General features: G+C 42.6%; 1 protein-coding gene across 2 annotated transcripts in view; it reads right to left on the bottom strand.

Annotated features, from left to right (window-relative positions):
• SLC38A1 (solute carrier family 38 member 1) overlaps positions 1–15,557 on the bottom strand; it is a 41,901-nt gene that overhangs the window by 6,506 nt on the left and 19,838 nt on the right. For both annotated transcript variants that reach the window (XR_003534024.1, XM_027682180.1), the window contains exons 5-15: positions 13,181–13,254; positions 11,501–11,593; positions 11,119–11,200; positions 9,856–9,938; positions 9,162–9,220; positions 8,345–8,467; positions 6,149–6,228; positions 4,900–5,000; positions 1,677–1,795; positions 984–1,125; positions 778–875 (exon numbers count right to left, since the gene is read on the bottom strand). Coding sequence is in view for 1 of the 2 variants with exons in the window: in XM_027682180.1 (XP_027537981.1) it covers positions 778–875; positions 984–1,125; positions 1,677–1,795; positions 4,900–5,000; positions 6,149–6,228; positions 8,345–8,467; positions 9,162–9,220; positions 9,856–9,938; positions 11,119–11,200; positions 11,501–11,593; positions 13,181–13,254 (1,054 nt within the window). In the remaining variant the exon portion in view is untranslated. The remainder of the gene's footprint in view (positions 1–777; positions 876–983; positions 1,126–1,676; positions 1,796–4,899; positions 5,001–6,148; positions 6,229–8,344; positions 8,468–9,161; positions 9,221–9,855; positions 9,939–11,118; positions 11,201–11,500; positions 11,594–13,180; positions 13,255–15,557) is intronic.

Here is a 15,557-nt window from a genome sequence, read left to right as displayed (position 1 = left end):
AAGAGGATTAAGTGTGTCTGTTTTTAGGACTGATCAGCTCTGCTCTTTCCAAAGCCTCACGGAAATCAGTATATTCTTCCCAGCGGATATGTGTTCACCAAAGTTCAGCCCTTTCATCATGGGATCTGTGGATGCAGCCACAAGTGAAACACATGTTTCCTGCCTGTCTGCTCAGAAAAAGAAGGTCTGACTTTACAATGCTTCCAGTGCATGCCCCATTAGGTTGGGAATACACAGTATTGCATCTTTTCAGCTCTTTCTGGGGCTCATAGGAAATCTTTCCAAGGCCCATTTCCATCTGCTCATGCATGCCAAAGGGCTAACATAACATTTCAGCTGGCTGCTTCTGGTGGAACCACTCTAAGTCTGACTCTGGTCCATGAAAACTGTGAGGAATACCACAAATGGAGCACTTTGCACACTTTCTAGTTCAACTCACAGAAACAGAGAGAGCTTTCTGGGCTGAAAGGTTTGCTGAGGTGGCTGGAGGGGTTTCTGCACCCCACTGACAGGTACTGCTGCTTGCAGAGCTGCTGCCTGCCAGCCAGGGGAGTCCCTAACCCTGTAGAGAAGGGCTCCCCAAAATATGAGTTGCTGTGCATGGTATGTCCCCTCCACTAGGAGAAAGGCGAGCACAGCTGCCAACTAAATGAAGCACAGAGGGAAAGTAATGTAAAGAAGCTCACACCTATGTTCGGATTAGATGTGCTTTGCACTTAGCACATTATAAAGAATGACAAAATGAAAGTGTTGCATTGATGGGAATGGAATGCATACCCAAATCCTCTGAGTCAACTTTGATCCATCCTGCTGTGTAATTTTTAAATACAACGATGAAGGAAGAATGAAAATCAGCATATTGGCAGAAGTGACCCCTGTAAAATTCAAATAAATGAGTTTTGTTAACTGCCAGCAACAGCTAATTATTGTGTTGCTGATTAGCAACCATCTTTTATTAGTAGTACAAAACCAGGATACTGTACCTACAACTCCAAAAATATCCTTCATGGATGGGATAAAAATGACTAACAGGTTGATGATAACCAAAAGAACAAAAGTAACCAAAACATGACGGCCTAAGTCAAATTTTGTTTTTCTGGCCATCTCAAATAATGATGAACGCACCTGTAGGGAGAGAGAGAGAAATTTCTCTGTCAAGAATAGTCTATGAGCCAATTCAAAGCTTCCCATGTTTATCTGAACTGGTTCTTCATGTGACAAGTGCTGCATAGATCTGTCATAAATATTAGATTGTCTCATGTAGTTCTTTGAAATAATCCTTAAAATCAATTTGTTATTTCAGAACTGTAGGTACACATGCATGTGCAGTAGGATATTCCTCTCTTTCTAACGTATCTTTTGGAATCCTTCTGCAACTAAAAATTAACTTCACCTCTGAGCCTTCTCCAATAAAGTGATGTGAAGGAAGAGAGAACCCTTGTGGATTCAACTTAAAACATGTTTAAGACCAAAAGCAATTTATTTATTTCCTGGATGAAGAACTTCTCCATGCAGGAAAGTTAAGGGGGAGTCTGGTGTGCAAAAAACTGATCCAAGCTCAAGCTCTTTTAGTAGCTGCAACATTATGGTCTCAGCAACTGCTGGACTGTGGTTTGAAGAAACGTGCTGTGTACAGCTATTACCAACTTCCAAACCATGCAGGAAGTTTTACTTACAGTGAAAAACAGCACCGGCACAGTGAGTATCACCGCCACGATCACAGCCAAGCGCACGGTCAGGATCAGGATGTCATCTTTGCTCTGGTATTTGTGAAGCAGATCTGACTGCACACTCTCTATGGAAAAGACAGTAAGGTAAGTGTTCTGGCAAACAGGCAATTAGTTCACAAAAATCATTGTTTAACAACAGCCTTCTTGAACAACAAGTGATTTATCTGTAAACAAAAGAGTATGGAATGAAACATTCTTGAGTTAAAACAGCGCTTTGAACAATATCCTAATGATCCCATTATTCCAGATTAATCCTTTGGAGGCCTGATTTAGGAATGCATCTTAATTCAAGACAGCACGTGCCTAAGTCTAAGGTAATTGTCACTGTAGGAAAGACAACAGTGAGACATACACAAAAGCTTGCTTACATATATACATAGATACAAAAATAGGTAAAGTGAAATAAGCTATTTTTAATTAGTTCCATGGACTTTTTCTTTTTTTAAGTTTCAAATGACATAAAAGTAAACACATGCACTGCAATGGCTGAACTTAATATAAACTGCAAGGTTTTGAACTAAATTAGTCTAAACAGCGAATAAACTACCAGTGAAAAGCAGTGCCCCTGTTCTAACCGAGAAGAAAGCCTATCTTGGGTCAGCTCTCAGTGGGACACTGACATTTGCACTGAAATCCCTCAGCAGCTCCTCTGAGGGCTGCCAGCAGTGCCTGCAGCTCAGCTCCACGCCAGCCGGCGGCCCCAGCAGCCAAGACAAATCACAGGGGGTGCCTAACGGGGAGGCGCTGGCAATATTTTAATACAATCTCCTGCCAAAATGTTTCCTTGAAGCTGTGATAAATAGTGCAGAGCAGGTCTGCGTGTACTAACCAAGAGGAAAACCAAGTTGCTGAGGGATCTACATGTTTGCTTTGTAAGTTTTAAATATCCAGGAGCAATAACCTAAGGCGGGGGCTGTTAAGCGTGACACAAAACATACTTGCTGCCCCTTTTTAGGCTTATGTTTTGTTTCTGCCTGCTAATCTTAGAAAGCTGGTGGTAAAACATAACAGCTCTTAAAGGGAACTCAATGGCCACGTCTGATTTACCATCTTTGGCACTTGGTAAAACCTCATGTATTCCTGGAGGCAGGGGGATCTATCCTGTGGCAAAATGCCTACACTCCCCCCAGGGCACCTTTCTGGGTAGAGACCACAGGTTAACACCACCTATGCAGTGCTTGAATCCCCACCAGGAGAAAGAAAATGCTCTCCCACCTCCCTGCAGATCAGGAGTGGGGTTTTCAAGCCGGGCACATGCACAGCTTCTGCGACACAGAGCTTACTCTGCTCCTGCAAGCACAGACTGCAACTTCTGTACCACTCACGGGCTGCAGCCAGGTAGGAAGTGAAGGGCAAGGCTTACAGTTGAAGGTCTGTTTTCCTTTCAGCTAGATACACCACAGAGCCCAACCACACTGTGACCTTTTAGGGGAAGAAAAACACCTCTTTTCTGTAATTCTGCAATGTAAATATAGTCATCACTGCAACACTTTTGAGAACACAGCAAACAGACAAGTACTATTGGTGCAAAGAAGAAATGGTCACAATAAAAATACTGTTCTTACCCAAGTAAGGGTAGAGAAGAGGGTTAGAACACTGTAAGTGAACATATGAAACGTAAGGTCTTGTCAGTCTCAAGGGGAAGAATGATCCAAGTGGAGGAATTTTATATTTCCTCAGTGTCTTTTTTGCTGCCTGTCACGGCACTGACACTTGCAGAAATGCCAGCAGAGCTGCACAGCTTCTGTCTGTGGGCTCTCAGTGCTGGGGAGCCTGATGTGGGAAGACGCACACAAGACACCCCAGGGATTCCTCCACCATTCCCCCTCAGGAGGGCCAGAAGGACGCAGCCCCTACCTCCTCCATGGACTCCAGACCCTCGTCCTTGAGGGATGTGGGAGACTCCCAGAGAGGAGCGCCACGGATCTGCCTCCTCAGATCCCTGGGGCAATCACATCAGAATCTCCTCCCTGCCAAAGTGAAGGGGTCCATGCTGATTTACACCCACTTGCTCCCTAGGGCTGCTAATTTGATGCATCTCTATGAAAATGTATTAGATGGGAGCAGTTGGATGAGAACAGCTGATGCTGTTGTCACTTGCAGCCTATTTGTGGTTTTATTGGGCAAATTAGAACAGATGACCTCAAGTTACTTCAGCGCATGTATACTCAAGGCCTTAGAATGAGTCTGAGAAAACAAATATGAGATAGGTAAACCTTTGAAAGAAAAAAAATGCCACATTTCATATTTAGTTATTTTCTTTCTCTTGCAATAGGTGGCTTACAAGGGACAGTATCGTAAATGAAGAGGTTGTAACAAAAAGGTCACTTGGAATAGGGTGGAGAAGACTGATGGTGACTCTGAAGTAAAAGGCAAACATCAGCTTTGTCACCTGTCTTGTAACCCCTTAATGGTCCATGGAAAAAGAGACTGCTTTTTAACATTCTCATTATACTGGAACATGGGAATAGCTTCCTGGGCAACATTCATATTTTATCCTACTCAACAATTGTGCCTTTAGGGCATACATATTGTATCCTTTAGTGATACAACATAATTTGTTAAGTGAATTGATATGCATGAAAAGAGACAGAGTGCGAGTCTCAAACACTGAAATAACCATCCTTTGGTAGCTGAGCTGGGACAATACTCAAAGCTTCCCCACTGCCAGTCTGTTTAACCAAGACCTAAAGAGGTCAGCTCTAGGGACACAGGGAAAACATTTGGTCTGCTGTCTCTATGATGAATGTGTCAATAAAAAAGTGAAAAACCTGTGATGGTCTATTTGTTACTCATTTCCTAGGACCTGCTCTCAGATCTAATTTTTTGCAAGTATGCATGCTTCAGTCATTACCAATGCACACGTCATTCAGGTGAGGACCTTGGAACACAGTCTTAGTGGGTCCCAGCTAATCCCCAATTCTGTTAAACAAATCTCTCCCTCATATTTTTAATACGCCTTTTGCAAATAATACTTTCACTTGTGCTTTTCATCCATAGGGGAAAAGGAAGAAAGGATTTATATCTTCAATATGAAAACTTTAAGGAAAATTATTTGGAATAGTATTTTAATATAAGTGGATGGGACTTTCCTTTCCAGCTGGGATACACCATTGATTTTACACGTTATCCCCTTTCAACTCTGATCAATAAAGAACTGCATACTTACCGTAGAAAGTCAAATAGCCAAATATGGCAGTCATAAAGTACATCAGAAACATGGCAAAAAATGAGATATTTGAAACCAACTGCATTTTTTTCTGTGAACGGCTGGATAAAGAACAGAAAAAGAACACATAAAAATGGTTAGGCTGGATTTTTTAATAGCTGTTTCAAAATGTTTGAAGTCTTCGCATAAACACAGTAATTCTGGGGAGACTCACTAATGCATTTCCATATAAAACAGGAATTCATTGACAGCTGCACAAGGAAGAAAAGGACTGGGGAAAAGGACCCTACGTGGGGCTTAAGTCAAAAAATGGTGGGTCTGACCCATGGCTCTGCTCCATGGCCAAACCTGCTTAAACAGAGTGAAGCCCTGTGGAGAGAGGATGGTCCTGAAACACTTCAATAATTAAATTAAAAGGTCAAAAATGAGAGAAGCATAAAATTATACAGACAGGAAAAGAACCCAGAAACATTCTGAATGACTGCAGAGAAACATTTGTTCCCATGGGTAGAAAATACTGGATGTATGCAGACCTATAAAATAGGTAAAGTGTAAACATTTCATCTTTAGATATTTGTTCTAAAATATTTACACTCCAGTGCCTAAACTTAGACTCTTAAATCCACACAAGGATGCCCTAAATAGGCACATGTGAACCTGCTAAAGTCACTTGAAATTTAAAGCACCCAGCAAGTGGCTGGGGCCCGAGGGCGCTCATGGGTCTGCCTGACTCTGACCTCTCCCCTGGGCTCCCCAGCGGCCCAGGACCCCACTGTAGCTGCCCAGGGCTGCCAGTGATGTCACAGCAGGACTGGTCCCAGCCAGAAGTGTCAGTGAGACAGCAGTACCAGCAAAGGTCTTTTAATATCAGTGAGGCTAAAAGTACTTTTATTTTCCTGGTACTGCAACAGATTTTTAGTTGCACTGGAACAAACACCATTAGTGGAACACACGCCTCTGCCAAATAATGACCAGCACAACTTGGCTCTCCCCAGGTTGCTGTGTACTTCCAGAGAAAACTCCCAAGTATTGCATTATTCTCCACTTCCCTTGCCCCCACCCCAGCGGCGCAGCACGGCCAGATTTCCTAGCTGACAGCCATGCTTGTGGGCTTGTTGGGTGTTGTTAAAGCACATCTCTGAGTGGCACGAATGACTCAGAGCACCTCCGTGCTAACATTTTCCATGTAAAATGGTTCAAAACGATTAATTGGAAAAAAAAGAAAAAAAAAAGAAAGAGAAAGGCTTACTCTTTAAGTTCGCTGTAAATCGGGAGGACTGACGGGTGGCACACAAATGCAAAAGCAATGGTGGGCAAAGCGTACACGGTCTGTTCAGAGAGAATTTCAGAAAAGAAGTTAAGAAGTAGTATTTCCTCCAGTGGTGTGAAGAAATGTTCCGTGTTCAACTACCTCAGCTCTCAGCTTTTTGAATTCTTCAACTGAACATTAAGAGCCCTTCTGAGAAGGCAGAAGACCTGTCAATTAGCATGTATTTAACGAAATACAGAAAGCAGTGCGCTTTCAACCTGAGGACAAAGTCTTCACATTGGTGGCACAAGTGCAGCCCTGACTGTGCTTGTAGAGCGCAGCTCTGGATGCCACACTGCTGCTGGTTTTGCTCCCTGGGATGGGTCTGCCTGCCCAGCTACTGCCACGGTTACTAGCACAGTGTCACATGTAAAAGGGACATATGGCGGGTCACCGCTACGCTACCCTGCCTTGGCATGGAGAGGGGTGCGCACCCGTGGTGCTAAGGTTGAGGTCCTGAAGAGGAAGCCCGTATCCAGACTGTAAGAAAAGAGAACAGGAATGCAGAACTTACAAATAAATGGATATTTCAAGATACCAGACTGAATCCCTTAATTTCCCAGGCCAACAAAAGGACTAGGAGGGCTTTGGAGGGAGCATGCTTTTCTTTGGGGAAAGAGAAAGACCGTTATGTCACCAGGAAGAGCAGGAGGCCTCTGAGGGGTACCTCACCCCTTTCTCCACTAAGAGCTCGAGGGGATTTCAGTCCTCAGCCAAATTTCACAAATGATCTCAGTGTCCAAGCACTTCCATTCTCCATTAGGGAACGGGTATGAGCAGAGGTAACGTGAATCTGCAAGGACAAAATTAGTCCATCCCTACATGCAGCTCTGTCCCACCCTCTGAGATCTTGTGCTAGTCACAGGCATCCCCTTCCCACAGAAGCTGTTCTGTGATACAGCTCAGGCCTGGGAGATTCCTCTCGCTCACTCATAGCACATTGCTGCTGTGGTGTCTCCATCTGTAGAGATATTCAGAAGTTGCCCGGACACAGTCCTGGGTGGCCCTGCTTCAGCACAGGGGTTGGACCAGGTGACCTCCAGTGGTCTCTGCCAACCTCGGTTATCCTCAGATTCTGTGAAACTGTCCTGTCTCTCCTCTCACACACCAAAGTTGCTAAAATGATTGGCAAACTGTTGGCCCTGAGGGCAAACCTTGGAATATCAGCTCCGGGTGCCTACTTCAAATGGACTGATCCTTCTGATGTGACTCCATTGGCTCTGAGGCAAATGCTGAGACTCACTGTAGAAGAAGGTGCCCTTCCACACTAGCTGGAATACCTACACTTAAGCCGCTATCACACACCAAATTAACTAATTCTTGTTCCGTCACACTGTATCTGGGGTGACGGTTTCCCCCAACCAAAGAACAGTGCTTAGATTGGCTTCTTCAACTGAAGCTGGTAGACTGAATTTTAAAAAAATTAATTTTTGCATGCCTCTGCTACACGTGCGCATTCTCTATGAATGCAACTGTAAGGCCCTGAGGACCACACCCTGCTGGATAAGGGGCTGTTCCACTGGGAGCACTGCATCCCAGCACAGCTAACAGGAGCCATCCTCCTGCTCCCAGAGCTCTCACATTCTCTTAGACCAACTTTTTTTGCAGCTGTGTGGTGACAGAGGAAAGCATCTGACTGAAAGACAACCAAATTTTTGCTGGACTAACTTCCAGCTGTATCCTTTTTGCAGTCCAGTTCACCACATGGCTACAGAAACGTCACCCTGTCACAAAGAAGTGGTTTTTCTGCAAAAGGACAGAGATTTCTTCTGGGCTTTGGATGCATGTGTGGCTTACTCAGCTTCTGCTGAACAAGAGTCTAAAGGCACAGTTGTAATATGGATAGTAAGAAGCAGTGGAAAGGAAAAATCTCCTGAAGAAAGCATTAATTGTCCAGTGGTAGCTCAGGCTCATAGCCTTAGCATATCTACTACCAGGGCAGGACAAGACTGCAAGATACATTCATCATGGCATCTCTGTAAGACCGGGCAAGGAGACCCATTGTGCATTCACCATTGGATCACAAATGGAAGCATGGAGAATCAGGCCCTATGTGGTGCTGTTTGGATTAAGAACATGAGGTGTAGGTGCACATATTACGTGAATTAAAAATAAGTATTATAAAAAGAAACATACCTTGGAATTAAAGATAACATACTTTGGCTTACACATATGTTCATGTGCTGAGCTATTTGATAGGATAGATGTTGCATTTAGTTCTGGTACACCACAGGAAATTTGAAACTTCTTGTAAATAACCTAGAATAAGAATGGAAGATAGCTAATTGCTAAAATAATAAAAAAAATAAATTAAAATTAAAATATCAGTGAAATTGTGAGCATCCTGGCCTGTATCATAAATAGTGTGGCCAGCAGGACTAGGGAAGTGATTGTTCCCCTGTACTTGGCACTGATCAGGCCACATCTCGAGTACTGTGTCCAGTTCTCGGCTCCTCACTACAAAAAAGACATGGAGGTGCTGAAGTGAGTCCAGAAAGGACAACAAAGGCAGTGAAGGGTCTGGGGAGTAAGTCATATGAGAAGCTGCTGAAGTAACTGCGGTTATTTAGCCTGGAGAAAAGGAGGCTCAGAGGAGACCTTATCACTCTGCAACTACCTGAAAGGAGGTTGTAGGAGGTCGGTGTCAGTCTCTTCTCCCATGTAACAATTGACAGGACAAGAAGAAATGGCCCCAAGTTGCACCAGGGGAGTTACAGATTGAATATTAGGAAATTTTTTTCATGGAAGGGGTTGTAAAGTATTGGAAAAGAGTGCCCAGGGAAGTGGTGGAGTCACCATCCCTAGAAGTGTTCAAAAAACGTGTTCCTATTTCACTTGAGGACACAGTTTAGTGGTGAACTTGTTGTGCTAGGTTGACAGTTGGACTTTTCCAACCTTAATGATTCCATGGTTCTAAGAGACTCATCCAACAAAGAAAGCAAGCTGAACTTACCACTACCAGGAAAAATACCATGCAGCTTAATGAAAATCCACTGGTATAGCCAAGATACCCTGAAAGAAATTAAAGGAAATCTTACACAAAATAATTTTATTAGTCTATCTTGGCTTTTACTTCCTTTTGCTTCTTCATGAAAAGTTCCAATGTGTTATACATTTAATATGCATTTTGAGCTTCTGGGCAGGACAAAAACATGTCCTATTGGTGTGGAAGTCTCCCGTGTTGGGAATCTCCCATATAACAAGTCTCCTAGCTTTTGGTCAGGCCTGAGCCTTGCTCTGACCCATTTGACTTCCTCAGGGTTACCTGTACATCAGTTTAACTAATTTACTTTTGAACGAGGTTGTGATAATTGAAAAATACATGAAAGTGTGCAGTTGCAATTAGAATGTGACACAGATTCCCTGATACAAGTCACATCAGCTGAGTTTGGGTTATTTTCTCAAAAGGAAGATCCCAACTGGACTTTGATGCCAAATGTTGTTACATGGTTTAAAAAAAATACATTGTGTACCTACTGGCATCTCTGTGGATTCAAACACATTTGAAAATGCAATTCTCTGCATATATCTTATTTCAAAGTCCAATACCTCACCACTAAAAATTTTGATACTTAAAGAAAAGTAACTTGTTTTTTGTCAGTGTGGCTGTCAGTGGCATGATGCCCAAAATGGCATTTTCATCTTACCTAAGTTCTTAAGGAGACATAAAGGGAGGATTATGCCAAACGTCACTACGACAACAAGAATCCGTCCATCCACATACCATGCCCTGCATAAAACATTTAAAAAACCATACCATGAGCACACCTTAAACACTCTCTGGTTTTCCCTTCGTTCAGTCACCCTCTTTGACTGCTGTACTTACAGAACTATCTTTGGTCTTCTTACCCTACAAGCTCCTAACAAAAGGAGAGAAGGGGTCACATCTCAACTTCGCAGACTCCTAAAGTATCCAGCCCTTGAAACAGGTCTGACTCAGGTATGGCAGATTTTCATAGTCACTAGTCAAAATATCACCCTACTGCTGGGATCAGTGAGTGGGACTGAGAGGCAGAACAACTACCTGTGTGACCTGATATAAGCCACTGTGCCAGGATGACGAAAGATTGTGCAAAGGGTCACATACGGCACAGTGGAGCAGGGAGGGCCACCACAATTCATTTGGGAAACCACCCAGGCATTTGACTGGAGTGGCAAACCAGGCTCCTGAGGGCTGGCATGCACTGGCCAGTCCAAGTCTGTATCTCCTCTAGCAAAGTGCTTTGAATACTGCTGGAAAGCAAGAAAGAGGAGAAGGGACAGTATTAGTGATGTTCTGTATGACCTATTTCCATTGCTTGGTCCGGTTTAGTATGATATCCTGAGGAGGAATGGAGTCTTTACCACTTTCTTGTGCGCTACAGCACATGCCAGGTTTAGCATGAGGGATTTTACCACTATAAAACAATGCCATCCCTCTATTAAAGAAACTGGTAAATTCAAGGAATGATAAGTGGCAGAAACCCAAGTATAACATTCTGCAGTTGTCATATGCTAGTATTGAAGAATTTGACACTATGGACAATGTTCCAGGGGCAAAATTCTGCAAGATGCTGAGAATGCAGGGAAACACACAATATCTTTAACTTGCATTGCTCCCAATATTTTCAAGTGTTGCCTCACACTATAAAATATTGGATTCTATGATAAAAGCTTTGTATAAATCACCATTCTTCATGAAAATCTAGTGTGCAAAAACAGCAGCTAACTAACTTGCATTTCCTATCCATCTTCTTTTCCTTCCCAAAATTGTCTTGGCTTTTATGAACCCCCTGAGAGACTCCTGTGAAAATAGACTTTGACAAACCTAAAGGATATCCAATACTTAAGAGCTTTTGTAAACATATGCTTAAACTTAACTACACAATGTTAAATTCTACAGTCTAAGCATCAAAATAAATTCAACTTACGAAAAAGTTTCTTCTTTTCCCATTAGAAACTTTATGGCAGAAGGCAGCTCATTTTTGACTATGAAGAGATAGCTCAACATTGCTGGAGGAAGAAGAAGATCAGTTTAGAAAATGGATAAAGTATTTTGTGGAACAAGTACCGAGAAGCATCCTGAACCTTCTCCCACAGTGATGTCTGATGATAGAAGACCCTGAACTATGACTGACTGTAAAATTACAGCATTTTTAAAAGGCTGCATGCAAAGTGTTGGTCACAGCTATCTTGAGGAGCATGAAGATCCCAAGATGTCATGGGGAGCAGGAGGAACCTGAGTGCTTGGTAGCTGTAACATTATTGAGATATTCCTGGGCTTTGTTTTCTAATATTCCTCATTTCCTTTACCTCCAACGTTCTGAAGAGATGTAGAGCCAAAGACAATCATTTTGCCTGGGGTACCAAAGATCTGCTCACCAAGCTTTTCATACACCATGCACCCTGCACAAAAAGAAAAGAGGAGAAAGGTAACAAATACACCATTGAAAGCTGCTGAGTTGAAACACTTATGATTTATTTTCAGTTAACCAGCCATCTGTGCAGCCCAAACTGCCCTTTGCAAGTAAATAGGGAGTTCTCTTGTAATTTCTAGGGCTGAAACTTATATAATTTATGTTTTCTTGACTTCTATAAATGATATTGTTGGCCACCAGCCATTTTTGAAATGGAAGCTCTTAATGAGACTATTGCACACCTTTAATGAGTCTGTTTATACCCCTAGTGACATGTTTCCTTCTGGTATCCCCATCCTGGCATAGATTTGCGCCTGCAATGAGAATGACATAGAAAGCCTCCTCTCCAGACAAAACCCGGTACAGCAGGACCCACAAGTCAGCACTGGCAGCCTGGCCATCACAGACACAGTACTGCCATCATGTAATTCAGCTTGCTTTCCCTGAACGATCCAAATGAGGACAGCCACTGTTTAACAGGATCATTTACAACTTCTAATGACAAAGCCCTAACTTGTGAGTTCTCAGTGTGGTATATTTTTGGTAATACCAGAGAAAGGTGTAAATTATAACTAAGATTTCTTTTTAAGTAACCGTCAAGTTTAAGAAACTCCCCTATTAATTGGTTTGTGTTTCTGTCTGCAAATTAGGCTGAGAAAAAGACTGGGCATTGTGAAGATCATGAGATACTGCAGATGTTACATTGGGCAGATGATTTTTAAAATGCATTCCACTGTTTGGTTTTCTCTATATTTCCTTACAGCTGGCATTTCTGCTTTGAAGCTTGTATAAAAAATAAGTTTGAGCTTAAATGTACCAGCAACACAGAAAACAGGGCTCAGATTTTGAGAACTAACACAGCACAAATGTGTCCACATTGAGGCACATGTACCTAGTTTAAATAGGCAGTTGGTGACATTATACATGCTGGAACAGTAACTTGTGTGATCAAATTGCGTATTTATATATTACAGTGTTCTTGTGCACAGATAATTTTAAAAATATGGCTTCAGAGATTGTTTAAAAGGAAAGAGACTCTCGGACTTCAGAGCACAGTGACATTTAACACTGTAGGTAACTTCTGTGTTTAGACAGTGTATCTGTGTTACAAATACACTTCTCTCTGTGAAGGAACTGTTCCCTTTTATTTTATTCTAGGAAAACTATTACTACACCACAAAGGCTATCAGGAATTTCACACTAACCATTAAGGACAAACTGTATTTTCCTGCATTCTTCATCACCGGGGAAGGTTCACTATGTTTCATTTGCAATTCACTTTGTAATGCAAAGAAACTATACGAGCTGTTCCTTTTAGCTCACTGAAGACAACATTTCCAGGCAGCAGAATTCACTCTTTGTCATAAGTTTTTTTCTTTATAGTGATGCTCTTCTCCATTGTCATGACATAAATTCTTGTTAATTCTGGGCTTTTGACCCAAATTTGTCAGGCCTTCCTATCATGTCAGCAAAGTGACAAAAACTCCACCTTACACAAAGCACCTGGCTTCATTTGAACACTTTTCACCTCTTGGTTTTTACAATTCTACTGAAATGGTAAAACATCTCAGATTACCTGTTTCCTTTGAACACACCAACAAGAGATGTATTGAATAAATAGACAGCAGCGTGACTGAAATCAAAAGCAACCTACAAAAGAATGGAAAATAAAGCTTACCAAAAGAGATGAAGTCTAACATTTTTATTTTTCATGTCAGGTCCTATTCCTATTGACTCCAAGACAATTTTTTTATTCTTCTGACCATGCAAAAAGCCCTAAAATACATGTGATTCACATGCTGTTTGCAGTTTCACCATGGAGGTAGAAGACCCCACATGTAGAGGGATTCAACCAAATAAAACTTAGTGGAGCCACAGAGTGCAGCTGAGTTACACCTCCCCATATTGAAAAAAGCAAGAATAAAGATCTCTTATCACACAGGAATGAAGATTTAATCAGAGCACAAATGAGCCAGGTATGTTGTTCAACATGCACCATAAACTTTTTTATTCTGGAAGCAGAGTAAAAATTTCGAGGAAAGTCCCGTATTTAAGGACTTCCATAACAAATGGAAACATCTTTTCCCAGGACACGTTTCATATGTTACCTCCAAAGGGTAATGCCCAAATTGCTTTTTATGTGCCTCACAGTGCCCAAGGAGAGGGAAGTTAAGGCTGCCCTCCCTTAGGAATAAAGGCAGCAACCAAAGGCTTATACTTTGTCCAGGTGGGGGCTATTGTTCCCTCACTGATGTCAGTCCTGGTCTGACACGATCCATAATTTAACTTCACATAGAAGAATTGCAGGAAGTAGTGACCAAACTGTTTGTGTAGGGAACTTGCTGGCACAAACGATAATTAGTCAGTGCTGGGGGCTAAGTGCATAAAAGCACATTTTCTCATTGCTCAATGTCATTAAGTCAAACACCATGTGTGCCTTCCCCTCCAACACTGACACACAAAGACCTGATGATGTTTTCATGATGTGTGTGAAAAGCATTCCGAAAATCTGTTGGCAATTCCTCTCTTTATTATGACAACTACCCTCCGGACACTGAGAAAAACAAGACTAAAATTTAACAGAAAACAAGCTGCTGCCATAGATAGGCAGCAACACATCTTTTTCATGTGAATATATAGAAAGAACAGGATGAGAAGCCTCCTCCCGCCACTTTTTTATTAGTTTAGACTGGAAATACTTTAGTGCCAAATAATGACCCACAAGTTCCTTGGGGCCAGAGGAGCAGGGAGAAACATAAAGATGTGATAGAAGGAACTGTTCTTTTGCCAAGAAAGAATGATGGTTGACAATAACAACGCATTCTTTGTACAGCCCCAAGGCTGTTTCTCCTTGAGAAGGTGGAGAAGGGAAGGGAGATTGTACTGGCTGAGGTCACTCTGCTCCATTTTTTACAGATTTGCTAAGCCCTCCTCCTGCCTGGGTTCCCTGCTGAGCTGTTCCACCCCTGTCTGCCTGCAGACATCGAGCTCAGCCCCTGCGCTCAAGCTGCTGGGGCTGACTCAATCCCAGCCCCAAATGGCTCCAGCTCTGCATGCCAGCATCCAGTCTGTCTTAACATTAAAAGCTCCCGTTTTTCAAGCACTGAGCTCACAGAGCCTTCGCAGCAGAAAAAATAACACTCCCAACCAGCCAGGTATTTATCTGATCTGTTGTCCTTAGCTCCCCATAGGGTTCTTACAGACACTTGGCATTTTCATTAGCACTGTATGAAAAACTTGTTTGTGTTAAGACTGTGGTATGGACAGGAATATTCGTGCCAGAACCACCCCTTGGAAAGGAATGAAAATGTCCATGCCACTCACTCTGCACAAATTCAAAACAGAAACAGGGAACTTGCACTACAGTCCCAAAAGCACTCCCCTACTCTTTGTTTTGCCTGCTTTTAAAGAAGTGCTGGTAGCTGTGCAAGCAAACGGCAGATGCAAAAGTCCCTTCCCTGCAAAAGAATAAACAGTTTAGGCCAGAAGACTGATACAGTGTTGGGAAGAACAAACCATTCCTGTGATGCCACTGCTGTTTTCTCCCAGATACCACATTTACCAGGTCAGCTGAATCCTACGCTGCCCCCAGCCTGCTGTGAAGTCCCAGGCTTTGGGGCTAGAAGAGCTATGAGGCTCATGAAGTCACCTGAATTATTTCACAGAGCAGTTCTGTACCCTCATAAGGTATTGGGTGCAGAGGAAAAAGGAGCATGGGGTTTGCTATCCTACAGCCTCCTAGAGGGCTGGTCTGCCAGCTGCCCTAAACCTCTGGAGGAGTTAGGCTGCAGCTTCATGAGCCCTTTCAGCCAAAACTAGCAGAATCGGCTGCAGGAAACAGTGTGAAACTTCAGCTGTAGTCTCAATCTATACCTCATCTAACAAACTCCTCTGCCTCTGCAGGGTTTTTCAGATCATATGTAGTGCTGGGCTAAATGCAGGCTGAAGGCATC

Source organism: Neopelma chrysocephalum, unplaced genomic scaffold (assembly GCF_003984885.1).
Source record: "Neopelma chrysocephalum unplaced genomic scaffold, ASM398488v2 Primary Assembly neopelma1_62, whole genome shotgun sequence".
NCBI classification, from domain to species: Eukaryota; Metazoa; Chordata; class Aves; order Passeriformes; family Pipridae; genus Neopelma; species Neopelma chrysocephalum.
Note: the sequence above shows the minus strand (reverse complement) of the source record. Positions and strands in the feature narration are given on the sequence as shown.